General features: G+C 46.5%; 1 protein-coding gene across 3 annotated transcripts; it reads right to left on the reverse strand.

Annotated features, from left to right (window-relative positions):
* Positions 1 to 251: 251 nt before the first annotated feature.
* Positions 252 to 14,151, reverse strand: COPS8 (COP9 signalosome subunit 8). Of its 3 annotated transcripts, none has more exons than XM_072640667.1 (8): positions 13,834 to 14,151; positions 12,717 to 12,787; positions 10,560 to 10,608; positions 9,314 to 9,446; positions 6,086 to 6,193; positions 4,528 to 4,590; positions 2,801 to 2,842; positions 252 to 1,616 (listed from the first exon to the last, which is right to left on the reverse strand). In XM_072640667.1, exons 1-8 carry the CDS (start codon positions 13,912 to 13,914, stop codon positions 1,537 to 1,539), a joined length of 627 nt encoding a protein of 208 aa, XP_072496768.1. In that variant the 5' UTR covers positions 13,915 to 14,151; the 3' UTR covers positions 252 to 1,536. The 3 variants fall into 3 exon arrangements, with proteins under 3 accessions (XP_072496768.1, XP_072496769.1, XP_072496770.1); XM_072640668.1 differs by lacking the exon at positions 13,834 to 14,151 and adding an exon at positions 13,460 to 13,587; XM_072640669.1 differs by lacking the exon at positions 13,834 to 14,151 and adding an exon at positions 13,344 to 13,367.
* Between the last annotated feature and the right edge of the window lie 1,041 nt (positions 14,152 to 15,192).

Consider the following 15,192-nt stretch of genomic DNA (forward strand, 5'->3'; position numbering starts at 1 on the left):
AAACCTGACCACATTTTAGAAAGTACCCTTGGCTTCTGAAAAACCAACCAACCAACCAACCAACCCTTCCCATGGTACCAACTTTATAAAATCGATCGTTTAAAAAACCAAGCTGCTCCTCATAGGACAGATCCTGTCCAATGTTACCCTCCTACGGAGCTGAACTTCCTGGGTTAAAGGAGCTGAAAAATGAAAATTTCATTCGTAGTTAGAGCTCTGATTACTCTTGAAAAACCAAATATACAGAGAGGTTAGTGTAAACATATTTAATGTCACTGAAATTACATTTCCTTCAACACTTAGAAAAAGCTCCAGGACTTCAATGGGTTCAAATAAATATCCTATGAGATTAATTGTCACACATGTTTAATTGATTTTTAAAGTAACAGTGCACAAGTCAGGACTCTGAAATACAACGAGAGTTTTCAAAAAATGTACAGTAGTACAATGCGCTGAAGGAAATCTTACTCTTAAAAGCAGAATCTATCAGTCTCACAAATGAATGAAACCACCCAATCAAAAACACTTATTAAATGACATTCGCCACCATGAAAAGATGAAAGAAATGCACTTTCCAGTCAATCGTCATGAATTTGCAAAATTCTATTTTAAATAGAATCATAATGGTCATCCAAGTTGCATCCTTCCAAATAGAGAGCCAACTTTAAACTCCAGAATTTCAAGAGCATTGTTCTCAGAGCTCAACAGTGTGGCCTAGGTCCCCTATGTAATGTACCTTCTTTCTTAAGCAGCTTCCTAGCGAGTCTTCATCAACCAGCCAATTCAGCAAAGACAGGCCTGCCCTTCCCTCTAGACCCAGCCTCCAGGGGACCACCTTTAAAAGCAGGGCCCCAAATACCAACTCTTATCAAGAAGCTCCCCATGAGTCTGAGGAAAAGAGGGGCTGAGACACAAACATGCTTCTTATTTGGGAAGAGCCACTAAGGGGTGGGGGCATCACACCAAACTGGGAACAACTTTTGGATTTCTCCTTTCCCTTCTTTCTGCAGATGGCTCTGACTGAACGAGGCCTCTCATACCCAGCGTTCTCCCTTTCTCCGAGAAGTCTGTCCTTTTTGCATTGCTCCCATCAGTGCCTCTGTCCCTGTCATGGCATCTTTCTCACTGCCAGCAGTGGGTGCACTGAAAACATCAGCAGAGAAGAGCTAAGATTTATCAAGCCAGTTGCTAATATAAGGAGATAATTAATTGTCTTTGCCAACCTACCACATTTGACATCCACTGATGGAGACAGCTATGTTTCCCCATCAGGAATCGCTACAAGATAAGACCTAACCACGTAATACTGTTGTACTCCAAATTAATAAATACATGGGACTAAGAAGCTGTTCAACGGTGAATTCAGCAATGTATAAGGACCAAAAAATATATGTATCTAACATATGTATTTTATCCCATGTTCTAATAAAGAATGTTGGGGTGTTTCATCCAACAGAATACAATGAAAATGTCGCTTTTCCGGACTGGTCAGTACACAGGATTCCAAGTCTGATCTTGAACAGAAAAGCCAATGAATCAATTTTCAAGAAAAGCCACGTAGTCGGTCAATCTGGCTAATTGTTGTTCGTTGGGGATTGGTGGAACTGGAGCAGGCTCTATTTACAAAAACAAACAGAGGAGACATAAATACAACCTAAGGGGTAACTAAGCAGGCAATCACACTTTCAATCCCCTAGCCCTCAATCTCAAAAAGAGAAGATTTCTTTGGACTAGGATTTACTTGTTTCATGGTAACTGGGAAGCTTTCGAGGGTCAAGTCAAAAATCTAAGGATAACTGAACCCACTCTTTCTTTAGACTGTGATTTAGTGAACAATAAATAAGAAATGGTTTGGATTGTTGAGTTTCAAAAAAGATTTCTTTTTTAATTCCCCTTTCACTGAATGGGAAAAATCTGGAAGAAAAAACATTGTAGTTACATGGAAGGACAGCTCCCTGGTCATTATTGGACAAGCCAAGAAAGGAATGGCAAACTCTGAACAGACCCCATCTGTCCTTTCCTGGGGCTCTCAAAGCCCCTGGGGCCAGGTGGGAGGACAGCATAGCCTCAAATACCTGTAACTTCAATGCAAACAGGAGGCTGACTTACCAGGAGTCAGAGCAAGGACCCTCAAGGCATTGAAGTTGACCTGGAAGCTTCATGCCCACCCTGCATCTTCACCAACCCAAGTCCAAGTGATCCCCCACCCACCATCATATCAAAGTCCTCCATCTTCTTTAATGATCAGTCACTGCTCCATTACGGGAGCGTCCTGGTCCTTGCAGTTACCCTGTTAAACTATCATGTCAGATCGGGGGATTCTCTAAGACAATAGCTGGAACCTTTATCTGTCATAATTCAGGACCATATGGTCATGAAGAGCTCACTCACGGGGTCAAACAACCCAGTCTCAATCAGAAAGGAGGAACCCCAAGTCATCATAATTGCCATAATATTTAATAATGAAAACAGTAAGGCTAATAATGAGTCTTTTTCCATCTCAGCCTACTGTAACATATAAGGCAGCAAGGTGGTGCAGGGATAGAGCACTAGGCTTGAAGGCAGGAAGACCTGAGAATCAAATCTAGCCTCAGGCATTTACTGGCTGTATGACCCTAGGCAAGTCACTTAACCTTGTCTGCCTCAATTTCCTCATCTGCAAAATGAGTAAGAGTATCTTTGCCAAGAAAATTCCAAAAGGGGTCATCAAGAGCTGGACATGACTGAAAACAACTGAACAATAAAATCCAAGAAAATTCATTCTTGAGCATATTATAATAAATCCATGGAAATTACAAACCTGATAAAGGAATAAATCTGTTAAAGGAAACATCCAGGGAACCTATAGATAAGAAAAGTCAAAACAACTGTTAAGATATTTTTCATACGAAAGTCACAAACACATAAAAATAAGTCTGTTTTTTCAATTGATAAACAGGTCTCTACCGAATCCCCACTACAGGCATAGTAACTGACAAGTGAGAAAGGAAGCGAACACCTGCCTCTCTGGAGTACCAGACTCTGGGAGGAGTTGGAAGGGACCTCAAGCTAAAGTACTGTCTCCGTAGCCTGGGTCCCATAAGCTTTTTGGGCCACTAGAACTACCCACATCACTCCAGCTGAGTTCTTAGTCTACTAAAGTGACCAGCTCTTTTTCCATGTAGCACATCTAGGTAAGTCGCCATCATCTTGTCAAGCCAAGTGACGATTTCACAACAAACCTGTAAAGTTGATTATTTTGAATCAAAAGGCAAGACTTTACACTTCTTATTACTCAATCTGGCCCAATGTTTTATTCTATCAACCTCTTTTTGGAGCCTGTCACTCCATGTTTTAATGTTCTCTGACACCTCTGTCACTTGTACATTCAATAGGCATGCCACCAACACCTTTATCTAAGTTGTTAATAAAAATGTCAGACAGCCCAGGGCCAAATACCACGACCAGGGGACCTTCCTTGAGAAGTCGCCTTCCAAGGTGATGCAGATCCATCGATGACCACTCACCTATAGAATGGCAGAATGTTCATGCCATCCAATCCAAAAATTTGTCTACACTTTGCTCACTCTAGTTAGTCTCTCTCACATTTGCTGAAAAAAGCCTTTTTTTGCTCATAAAACCTGTAGCTTTTACAGAGTTTAAGACATTTCTATTAAGGATACAAAGTAGAATTCATACTGACTTCAAACTAGAGTGAGTTAGCTGAGTAACAGCTAAGTATTTGATATCTGAGCCTCTCCCCACCATGGGCAGCAATCTCTCTTGAACTGTAAACATCTTGTTCAGAGATAAGCAATGCTTTTGTTTCTAGTTCATACTAATCTTCCAAAGCTGCACTTTCTCTTGGAACGTGGCTCTTCTACTTGCCTTGTACTCTCTTTAGGGTATGGAGATGATGGCACAAGTTTTCTTTCCTTCAACCCCAAATGCAGAGCCTCAGCTCTGGCATAACCTATTCAAACTGCGAAGCTTGTAACTATGGGGTGTGTTCCTGCCACTAAAGGACAGGACACATTTTTCACCCATAGTTCCTCATTAAGCATATGGGAAGCACAGCAAACAGAGAGTGTGCACTGTGGAGAGTCCTCACACCCAGGAAGTGAGAGGCCTTGGTAAGTCCTGTAGCCAATAACTCTGGGCAGCATTACTGTTCTAAGAACAGCGGCCTGTGCAGTTACCACTAAGTCTGACATTGAGCCTGGGAGACTGGGCTGCTCAGAACCACACCTCCTGGCTCCCAACCACCCTCAGGCAACTCTTCAGAGGCCCCAAGGGGCAGGATGCTTGCCCCTCTGGTTTGGAAGAGGGAGGGAGCTCCCAACTTGAGGGAATCCAATTCCTCAGGGAAATAAAGGTAACTTTGAAAAAGTGAACAAGGTTTTAGGAGTTATAATTCCTGCCCTGAATTATGCCTGTTTAAAAACCATGAGTTGAATCCCGTCCATTTTGTACGCAGAGCAGCACAGAGAAGTCAATGAACTGTAAATGGAGGCCAAGGCTGACACATAGAGCAACAGCGCCACCTACCTGGCTTCTTGGGCATCACCATCCTCGTGGTGGAATCTGCCTGCCATCCCTGTTCCAAGACACCTACGACAAGTCACAGTATAGTTAAGAGCTGGAAGTCTTTCCAATCATCTCAAAGAGAAGACAAAAAGTTCAGTGACTGAATGTCCAATGCCCTGTGACTAAGAAGGTGCAGGGTTCATCTGCGTCTCCAGAACTCCGCCCTAAAATGCACACCTCAACACATGAACCAATGAGCGATCACCTTCCACCCTCAGTCCTCAACACCAATATCTGAAAGATGAGCATAAATTCTATGATTCATTGCAACTTAAATCTTCTTTGGTTACAGGTTCAGAATATATACTAGAAAGGACACCTGGTCCTGCCAAAACCCTTACTTTAAAAATAACAACAACAGTAGCTAGGATTTAGATGGTACTTTAAGAATTACAAAATGGTTTCTATATGATCTCATTTCATCCTCATAAACACCCTCAGCTACACACTATTATTATGCCCATTGTACAGATGAGAAAGCTGATGCCCCTATACAGTAAGTCACTTGCAAGGTCACACAAACAGCAACCGATATGAGGCAGGACTTGAAATCTGGCTTCTTGATTCCAAGGCCAGTGCTTTCTCCACTGGGCCACCTGTCTGGCTTGGATGGAACACTCATCTGAGTCTGATTTGACTCACACTTTTTAACCTATCACTTACGAATAATTTTCTATAGGGCAGAAACAAAAATTATGTAAATGGGCTAAATATGTAAGTAAAACCATGAAAAAATAGAACACATATGCTAAGGGCAATAATTACCTTAAGAATCCTATCTAAATTAAGATGGATCACAAGGGTGAAAAGGAAACAAATGAGAGTAAAACTGATTCTATTCCAGTCATTTATACTGCTTTTTTTTAAACATCAAAGGTGACATGATTTTAAATTGTAAGCACTAAAATAAATAGAATTTTTTTTAAGGAAACAAACTGTGTACTTAAAAAAGAAAGTAGGTTCTTGGGTTTCAATGAATCCACCTCTAGAACTAAAGCTGCAAAGCTTAAGCTTCTCATTTCAAGGATAAAGGCAGCCATCTTGAGTGCAGGGAGGGCTCTCCTGCCACTCTGGCCTTGAACACTGGCTGGCACCTTTGTCTGGGCCTAGAGGTTCACCACAGCTGTTACCTCCAGGTGAGGGTCCTGCATGCCAGGAGATGCTGAGGAGGCCCTAAAGGGTGGAAGAGAAAACCACTGGGCCATAGTGTGAGAAGGGGAATGTGGGTTAGTATCAGTTGATGTCGCAGGAAAAACTGACAGCAAGAAGGTTGGCCTGAAGGTACAGGAGGGCGTGCCATGGGTAAGATGGGGTTGGGGGAAGGGATGACATGGGTAAGATGGCATCATGGGAGCTGATGGGGAGAGGACAGACCTCCCCAGGTCAGCCTCTGAGATCATTTCAGCTGCACTCAAGAGTGGGGAGAAAAGCCAACAATGTAGTTTTCCAAAGTCTGGCTTTATAACACCCTTTCCTGATTGAGAGGCCCCAATAACCTGAAGACAGCAAGACAAGTTACCTTTCACTGCTTCTTCTACAGGAAGTCCCACAAATGCTGCAAAGTCATCGGCAATGATTGAGGTGTAAGCCTGAGAGACCAGTGCAAAGGCTCTTCTTCTTGTGGCATCTATTGGAGGGGGAAGAAAGAGATTCATCATCCCACAAAGCACAGGAGTCCTACAGTTCCCCCTGGCAAGACACAGAAACAAGCTGAGGAGATCTGAAAGCTCCCCCGCAAAAGCTATTTGTTCTCCTGGGTCCATGAGGCTACATGCTCGTGTGCTAGTTTTAAACATACTATCTCTCTTGAAGACTGCAAATAATAAAAAAGCTAAACATGGAAAGAAAAAAGTATTTCACACAAAGATCCATTTGTATAATTTAAAATAAACTACACTACAATCCATTCATTCAAAAGGCAGCCCTTTCCCCATTTCTCTTGAGGCCAAGGAGTTTGGACCTTCCAGGCATCATTTGGGCCCCTCTCCTGGCCAATATGGGCAACAGAGAGGATTGGGAGGGTTTCTTAGCTGCCCCTTCATTAGCGATCAGCCCTGGTGCAAGGGTGATGGTGTCTGTAGCTAGAGGGAGTCAGCTCACTCAGATGCCACTCTATATTATGGTAATGAGCCCTGGCTGTGGCCTTAGCTTTCTGAGCAGCAGCCTGGTGAGGACAGAGAGGCTTCACTGGGACATCAGTGGCAGGCTGGACACCTGATGACAAGGGTGTCTGGTCCTGTCTTGCCCCCTGCTGCAGAGACAGTGGAGGGTGGAAAGAGGGAGCGAAGCATCAAACCATCATATGAATCCAATTTTAGATAATCCTGAAACACTAACTCAGCTGTTAGTACTGGAGAGATGACAACAGCTTTGCCCAGTGACCAATGAGGGGGCAGACCTCTGCATAAAGGGCATCACTAGAAGGGAGGATGATGAGCAGAAGTTTCCTGAAAAATGCCAAGAAGCACCTGCATTGATTTTATGATTGAAGCAAGAGAGACATCAGAAACGAATGATGACTGGAGACCAGAATTAACTGAAGAGGAGGCGTTGGCCCACCTTTGGATATCTGCCAAGTTCTTTCAGGGACTGTGACCTCTACCTTGAAACAAAGGCTGAGTTTTTAAAACCAATGTCCTCCAGTGCTGTGTCACGGCTGAGTCCCTCAGAGGATGAGGGACAAATAAGGGATCGGGCAATAGTGAAGGGAAGGATGTCACAAATAACACCAAGAAGTGCAAGAACCCAGATACAATGGGCTGGGGTGCAGAGGGAGGGGCAAGTAGTGGTGGAGGCCATAAGATGCTGAGAGAAGGGGAGGAAGGCCCTGAGGAGAGGTGGGCAGCCTGGTCTCTGATCTGCATTGTAGCAAAGGAGGGTTCAATCACCAACCAGCATTCCCCAAGAGCCTCCCAGGCCCAGAACTAAGCACAAGCAACACAAAAACAAAGAACAGCAGCTGTGGGCCTCCAGGAACCTCTACTTTACTGGCAGCTCCAATGGGGGCAGCAAGAACAGGTTCCTGAGGGAGGGGACACTTGAGGTATGTTTGGAGGGAGCCTGGGATTCTAAGAAGCAAAAGGGAGGAGGAGCCCTCTTGGCCGGGGCCCAGTGAGGGGGGGAGTATTGTGACCTCACACTGAGAAGACCCCTACAAGGGTGAGGACAGTCAGCAGTGTGAGCCCCAAACACCCCCCATATTCTGAGTGACCAGGAGCAGGCATCAGGAAGACAGCACCTCCTAGACAGTGACAGAATGCAGGAGGAAGAGGGTGCCCATCTCTCACCAGAATCCCTGGGACAGAGCCATCTGTCTGGCTGTCATGTCCTTCTCAGCCTCCTTTTGTGGGAGACTCTCAGTGACAGAAGCTGTGAATGCCCACTTTGTCCCAAGGATGTAAAGGAAAGGGCTGCCTCCCTTCCCTAAGCCAAATGAAATCACAATTCCCATGTCATCACCCCTTACGCCTACTCTTGCATTCCCTGAGGCACAGGGCCAGACTGGGGCCTCCACCTCCTATTTCCCACCAAAGAGATGACCAACTGTCCAGTGTCTTCACTGGACAGAATAAGAAAAATGATGGACGAGACTTGATATACAGAGAACTACGTGGAAAGCACAGAAGAATCAGCCTCTGTGCTCGGACAGTGAGTTCAACTCAAAGAGAAACCAGGGCCACTCCACTGCACCCAAGGATCCCTGCGAGCCACACAGTGACTTTGTGTTAAAATATTATCCAGGTTTGTGTTTAAATATGGTGGAGCCCTGGGCTCCACCAGGCCCTCCTGTTCTTCCTCACACAAGCCGTGGCATCTCTAAGCCTTGGCATGGGCCAGGAATGGTCCCTCCTCACCTTGGAGACCTTTCCTCCTTTTCGCCCCATCTGCTCTGTATAATGGTACATGTGTGCATGTTGTCTCCTCCAATACAACATGAACTTCCTGATGCCAAGGTCTGGTTCAGTCTTGCCCCGCAGCGGGGGCTTCATAAATCCTGGACTGAGCACATCACTGTCAGCATGTGTCTTCTCATGCTTCCTGACTCAAGAGCTCCCCTCCAAGGGAGATGAGAATCTAAACTGCAAATGACAGCTGGCATCTACGTGAGAGACAACTCAACATGACATAGGAGGACAGTCTAACCATAGTAGATGATGGCCTCAGACGCACCTGCGCGATCCTGGATGGTGTGAGCTAAGGTGCCACGTGGGCAGATAAGACTGGAGAGATGATGCGAATATCAGGGCTAATAGCAGACTTCACCTCTGCTTTCTAACCAAGTTGATATAACGCGCTGAGCTCCACCAGCTGTGTGACCTTGGACAAATCCCTTCAGACTGTTGTGTAACACCTTACAAGCTTTTACAAGCCCTGTCTCTCTGGCAAAGTGGCTCCTACTCTAAAATGGAACGAGAAGTCTGAATATCTGACAATTTCTTGGTCCTCAAAGACTGCTCCATGTTACCTTTCTAAAAACCAGTTCTCTTATAGTAAAAAACAACAGAGACACTTCAAGAAGATTTAGATCCAAGTGCTGCTAGAGGGGAAACCTCTAGTCTGCTGCCCACAGTGTACATGATCTCTGATTAAGATGGTGGCATGATCTGAAGTGTTTGAATTTTGAAAACTGTCTTCTTCATTTAAGAAAAGATGAACTTTCCATTCACCACTGATACATCTAAAGTTGAAAAAATATATGGAGGAAAGTGACTATGAATTAGATTCTTCACCAATAATCAGGCCTCACCTCTGAGCGCTTCCATGATAGGCTGGATGGTCTCAGACCACTGATGAGAACTGATGGTTGTGTAGATTCCTGGGAAATCTCTCTGCCAGATTCTCTGTCCTACTGACCAGATTCCCCCAAGCTCAGAATTCGCCTGTAATAAAGAGAAACCTTCATTGCACCTGAACATGTCCACCTCACGTAGTATCCCTGGCTTCAGAGAGAATATGAAAAATGATGGATGAGACTTGATGTACAGAGAACTACATGGAAAGCAATCAGCCTCTGTGCTCGGACAGTGAGTCCAACTCAAAGAGAAACCATGGCCACTCCACTGCACCCAAGGATCCCTGAGGGCCAGACAGTGACTTTGTGTTAAAATATTATCCAGGTTTAATTGTGTTTAAATATGTTCCAATGACATTTTAATCTGGTTTGGACCACACGCGAGAGGGCTGTGACTGTGTGGGCCTGTGGGGCTCCTGTCTGACCCCTTATTTGTGCTGGAATGTTTTCTAGTTCAAAAACAATGAGAAGGATCTGAAATCCAAAACAGATCTGTCTTCAAATGTATTTAACTGTTACTCTAAAGTTTTTCAAAACTAAAGATTACCGTAGAAAGACAAAGCAGCCTGCTAAATAACCAAGAAAGTCACATTTCAAGATAGAGACTTGGGAGGAAAACCAATGTTAAAGATACTGAGCATTTACTGCACTGATATCATTCTTAAAAACAAAACAAAACAAAAAAACACCACAATTCTGATGACAAAATTTACTTTGTTACTACAGAACCAAGACTCTTTGAGCTGGGAGTTGTGTAACATCCCAAACTCAGACTGTGCAGCAGCTAGAATTACTGAGCAGAACACGCTGACTGCTTCAAAGTTATTCTAGAAAATCCTTTGTAAAACTTCAAAAGCTTCACAATGCCTTTGACGTGGAAGCTCCTGCCGCCAGCCACCCCACATCCTGGTGAGGTTGGACAGTAACTGAGCCAATCCCTTCCCTCTCCCATACAGATCCTTGGTTGATGAGCTGGCCAGAACATTGCTGGGCCCATCCTTGGAAGAGAGACTGCACATGATCAAAGCCTTTTTAGTTTCTGGGGAGAAAACCACTGGGCAAGAACATATGACACAAGACAGGTAAGTAAGCTATGTACAATCTGGGTAATCTAAGCAATTACTATCATTACTATTATAAGAAATGTATTTAAAGCATAATAACCTTACAAAGGAGTAAGACAGACATGGAGATTACTTACAGATTTTATAGCAGGAGGAATTCTTTTCCAAAGATATCGAGCATTATTCCTAATTTATATCCACAAAGAAAAAAAAAATCAGTCAAGTTTGCTTCACTAGGCTCAACATCCTAGTGCTACAGAATGATTTTTAAAAAACATTTCAATTCACTTTTGCAAGCTCTGTATAATCCTGCTCTAGAATTACTTTGGCATGTGTGTGCATACACATGCATGGGTTAGGCTGGGGAGAAGCAGCATCCCAACTGAAAAGATATTCAGCACTTTTTTACTGGGAGAAAATCTTTTACCAAGGTAAGTGACTTTACACTGGTACTTCGTGCAAACCCTTTGCACCTGGAGAAGAGCGGCTCTAATTTCCTGACTGACTTGGGGTTTCCTCAGCCAGGGAACCAGGATGCTGCCAGGCCTGGCACATATTGCCTGGTATGCCAAACGTTCCTCAGTTTCCTCAGGACCATGTGACAATCCTTTTTTACCTAATCTAAGGCAGGGGTTATCCTATGCCAAGATATCCTTCCCTTCTGGAACTAAGCAGTACTTGGGAAGGGGCACTGCCAAAGTTTTTCAGAGACCAATTTCAAGGAAATATCAGGACTTCTCAAGAGGTTTAATTGCAGGCTAAATCTAAAAATGGAACTGCTGTATTATAGTTTTTGAACACCTTTCTTATCAGTACCAGAACTTAACTATCCCCATAATGTGGATTTCATTTAACTTCAAACACACCTGTCTCAAGAAAAAGACATGCTCTTTAAAAAGTTAGACATAAATCAACTAGAACCCCTATCTTAACTAGACTCTGGGAACAATTTCACTTTGATTTCATTGAATTTAAAGACTGCAGTTCACATGTGCTGGATGCTCAGCACACGCAAGAAGCTTAAAACACCAATTAAAGCAAAACAGATACACTCAGGAAGGGGGAGTGAGCAGGCAATGACATCACCAAGGCAATGAACACTAGGGCTACCCACATGTGGGCTGCTGATCTGGGACTTCAGAGGCACTATCAGGAGCTGGGAGAGGATGGTGTTTGTAACCAGAAGGAGGCTGACACTGTGTGATGTGGCCTTAGGTACCCATAGGCCCCACCATCCTGGGCTTCTCTCTTCTTCAGGACCAAAGGAAGGGGGTGGACCAGACCATCGGTACAAACTCAAATAGAAAAGGACCCCTGCAGGCTGCATACTGACTTAGAAAACCACAAATTAGCATTATCTCTGTCTTTTTATTTCCTTAGTTAAACATTTCCCAATTACATCTGAGTCTGGCTCTGTTGCAGTATAAACTGGACACTACTGGACTAGAATCTCTAAGGCCCCTCTGACTCCGGAGTTCTCCTCCACAAAGCTCAGGGCAGGGCTTCCACAACTGAGGTTCAAAGGCAGAACCTCCAGCCTAGAGTCACCAGGAACTCCACTGGAGCTCATCCACTGGGAGCTCCAAGTCTAGGGTTACCTTTTGTGCTCATCAGGAGGCAAGGCTTCCTCTGGTGGGGGTGACTTTGGTTTTCTTCTCATTTAAAAAGGATTAGCCAGCTCCAGGCTACAAAGGTCACTCATCATTGCCCCTAAACTTCTTTCCAGTTTTTTCAACTCAGTTCAATCCAACAAGCGTATATGCCCAAAATACCTGCTCTGTATATGGGGGTGGGGGCTCAACAACAGAAAGGACAACTGTCCTTGCAGAGAGAACGTTTTGTGGGTGGGGAGGTGAGAAGGAAGAGACACAAGCCAGTGAACAGGTAAGCAAATACAAGACAGCATGAGGTAGGAGAGGGCTGACAAGCTGGACTATCAGGCCAGGTTACCCCCTCCCCCACCCAGGGGGATGAGTGAACAGAGGAAAGTACTGACACAGGCTGTGCTCTCCTTTGCTGTAATCAGTTGATTATCAGAAGATTACGAAAATGTTCTAAATAAACATAAAATGGGCTAGAGCTGAATAAGGTCATTTTGGGCATTCTTCTGCTTGTATAGATTTTAGGACCTAAAAAGCAGCATTTTGCAAAGTGGCAGAGATCACTCACCTTAAAAATACCCTCACCTAAACCCAAAGGAAAAAAACTCCAAGAGTTTTCTAAAATAGCGGCAAAGCTTTCCAAAAAGATCAGTCAGATCTTAGCCACGGTGAGCCATGGAAACAAATACTTACATGTCATTGTGCAGAAGGTACAGAGCCAGGAGCTGCCCGTACACGGGGGGCGTAGCGATTCCTCCAGGAGCCTGGGAGACAACACACACAAATGAGTCACCAAGGCCATCCATGGATCCTTTTGTCATGTTCGTAGGCAGTGCAGGAAGTCAGCGAGGCCCGGGTTCGAGTCCCACAACTGACACCAGCTGGCTGCCAGGGCACCAAGCCTCGTGGGAGAAAGTGTTCAATCTTGCCTGGTAGAAGTGTTTTTCCTCCAGGAATTCCCACCACCAATGAAATCCCAGCTTCAGTTCCTATTTCCTACACTTTTATCCAAACTCTTAAATAGGCACGACTGGAAACATGACTGTTTTAACCAAAATGTTAATTCTAACGTTCTGAAAAACAAGAGTATTTGCCACAGGATTTGTGGAGCAAAAGGTGCCAATTTTTTTCAAATACAGCCCCAAAACGAATATCTAAGAATGAAAACTGGAAGTTGTTCCTGGAAGACCTTTTCTCCGCCCTCTTAATTAAAGAACTTTTAACGCCCGGCGGCCTCATGGGCAGGACGCCCTAGCCTGGGGTGTCTAACTCTGACAAAGGCTGGCCTGATGACCAGTGAGACTCCAAGGTGCTGCTGGCCTGCACCAGTGGGGGGAATTTCCTCACGCGGGAGTGAAATCACAGGGCCAGTCCCGACCCCATCCTGGGGCTGCCGGGTGGGGTGCACCAGCTGTGACCCCGGGGAGGTCGCCTGCCTCTCTCCGTCTCAGCTCCCTCATCCGTAAAACGGGGATCATGATGGCACCCCCTCAGAGCTGGCGTGAGGATCACAAGGAGGTCCGCACACAGTAGGCTCTCTACAAATGCTTACTCCGCGGACCTCGGAACGAGCGCGTGGATAACGTGACTACCTGTCTGTGACGTCACTCACCGTCGCCCGAGGCTCCGCGCGGCATCCAGCAGGCTCCCCTACGTGCCCCACCCCCATTTCTGCCCCGGCTTCACGGGCCGTGGGGGAGGGGTAACCGCCCCTCCCCCTGCCCTGCTCCGTTGCCCCGGTAACCGGCCCCCTCCCGCCCGCGGGTAGAGCTGCCCCGTGCGCGCCCCCGCGGCCGGGCGCCGCCGGTACCTCGAGCTCCTGGTTCTCGCACTGATCCAGCAGTTTCTTGAAGCTGAAGGCGGCGTTGTCCGCCATCACGGCCACGGGCATCTTCCCCGCCTGCGCCGGGCCTGGGCCTCCCCCTCCGCCTCCTCTGCCGCCGCCTCAGGCCGGGCCCCAGAGCTCGCTGCCGGCCGCCGAGCGCCGGATCCCACAAGCGGCGTCGCGCCGAGAGTGACGCTCTCCAGGCGCCGAACCCTTCTCCGGCCACGCCCCCCGACTTCCGGCCTTCCTCCCTCAGCGTGCGCCGACCCGACTTCCGGCTCCTTCCACGGGGCTCCGCCCACCGCGCTGCGTGCGCGAGCCGCTCTGCCCCGAAGTCTCGCTGCTCTGGAGGACTCATCTTTCACCTCCCGTTTGCTGAGACCTGTGCTGGGATCCCGATCCCGGCTCCCGCGTGCGCCCACAGAACTGGGCGTGCAGCTAGTGCAGATGGGGAAACTGAGGCCCAGCTGACCAAGGTCGTACAGCTCATAGATGCATAAGCCTTAGACCCCGAAATAACTGTCCAGAATGCCCCAGTTTACAGGTGGGGAAACTGAGGCTCAGAGAGGGGAACCCACCTCCCCTAAGTCACGCAGCACATAGATGCCTCTAGAGGACCCAGATGCCCATTTTACTGGCGGGGAAACTGAGGCTCAGAGAGTGGAACCCACCTCCCCAAAGGCACACAGCACATAGATGCCTCTAGAGGACCCAGATGCCCATTTTACAGGCGGGGAAACTGAGGCTCGAGAGCCAAACTGACTTACCCAAGGTCATGCAGCACAGGGCTTTAGAGCAGGCACATGTATAGTTCAACCCTCCAAGGTCCCTTCCAGCTCTAGACTTAGGATCCTGGGACTCTCCCCCCATTACAGATGCAACCCCCACACCCCACCCTCCCCTCAGAGAACCCTGAAGAGGAGCTAGCTGGCCCAGTGGTGTGAGCTGTGATGAGGACCCGTCTTGATCCAGGCTTATAAAGCCTGCCTCTGAGGTCTCATTTAGGATCAAATAGGGACTTTTGTCTATGTGGGGGGCCCTGGAGAAATTCCCTACCTGGGATTTTATTATTCAATAACTTACTTTTCTGTATCCACTAGAGAAAAAATGGGTTGATTGTGCCCCTCTGCTTTGGCAGAGTGGTTCTCCGCAGTCAGAAGCATTCTTTGCAGTCACCTTGGTGGGCTTGTTTGGCAAGCTGCTCTGCCAGCACTGGGCCCCTTTGGTTTCTCATCTAAGGGTGACCAGATGACCACCAGTTGACCCCAGGCTCCAGGTACTTTGTGGGACAACTCCATGTAGTCTGGGAAATTCTGCAGGTATCTCTCAGGCTTTCTTCTGAGC

Source organism: Notamacropus eugenii, chromosome 2, assembly GCF_028372415.1.
Source record: "Notamacropus eugenii isolate mMacEug1 chromosome 2, mMacEug1.pri_v2, whole genome shotgun sequence".
NCBI lineage: Eukaryota > Metazoa > Chordata > Mammalia > Diprotodontia > Macropodidae > Notamacropus > Notamacropus eugenii.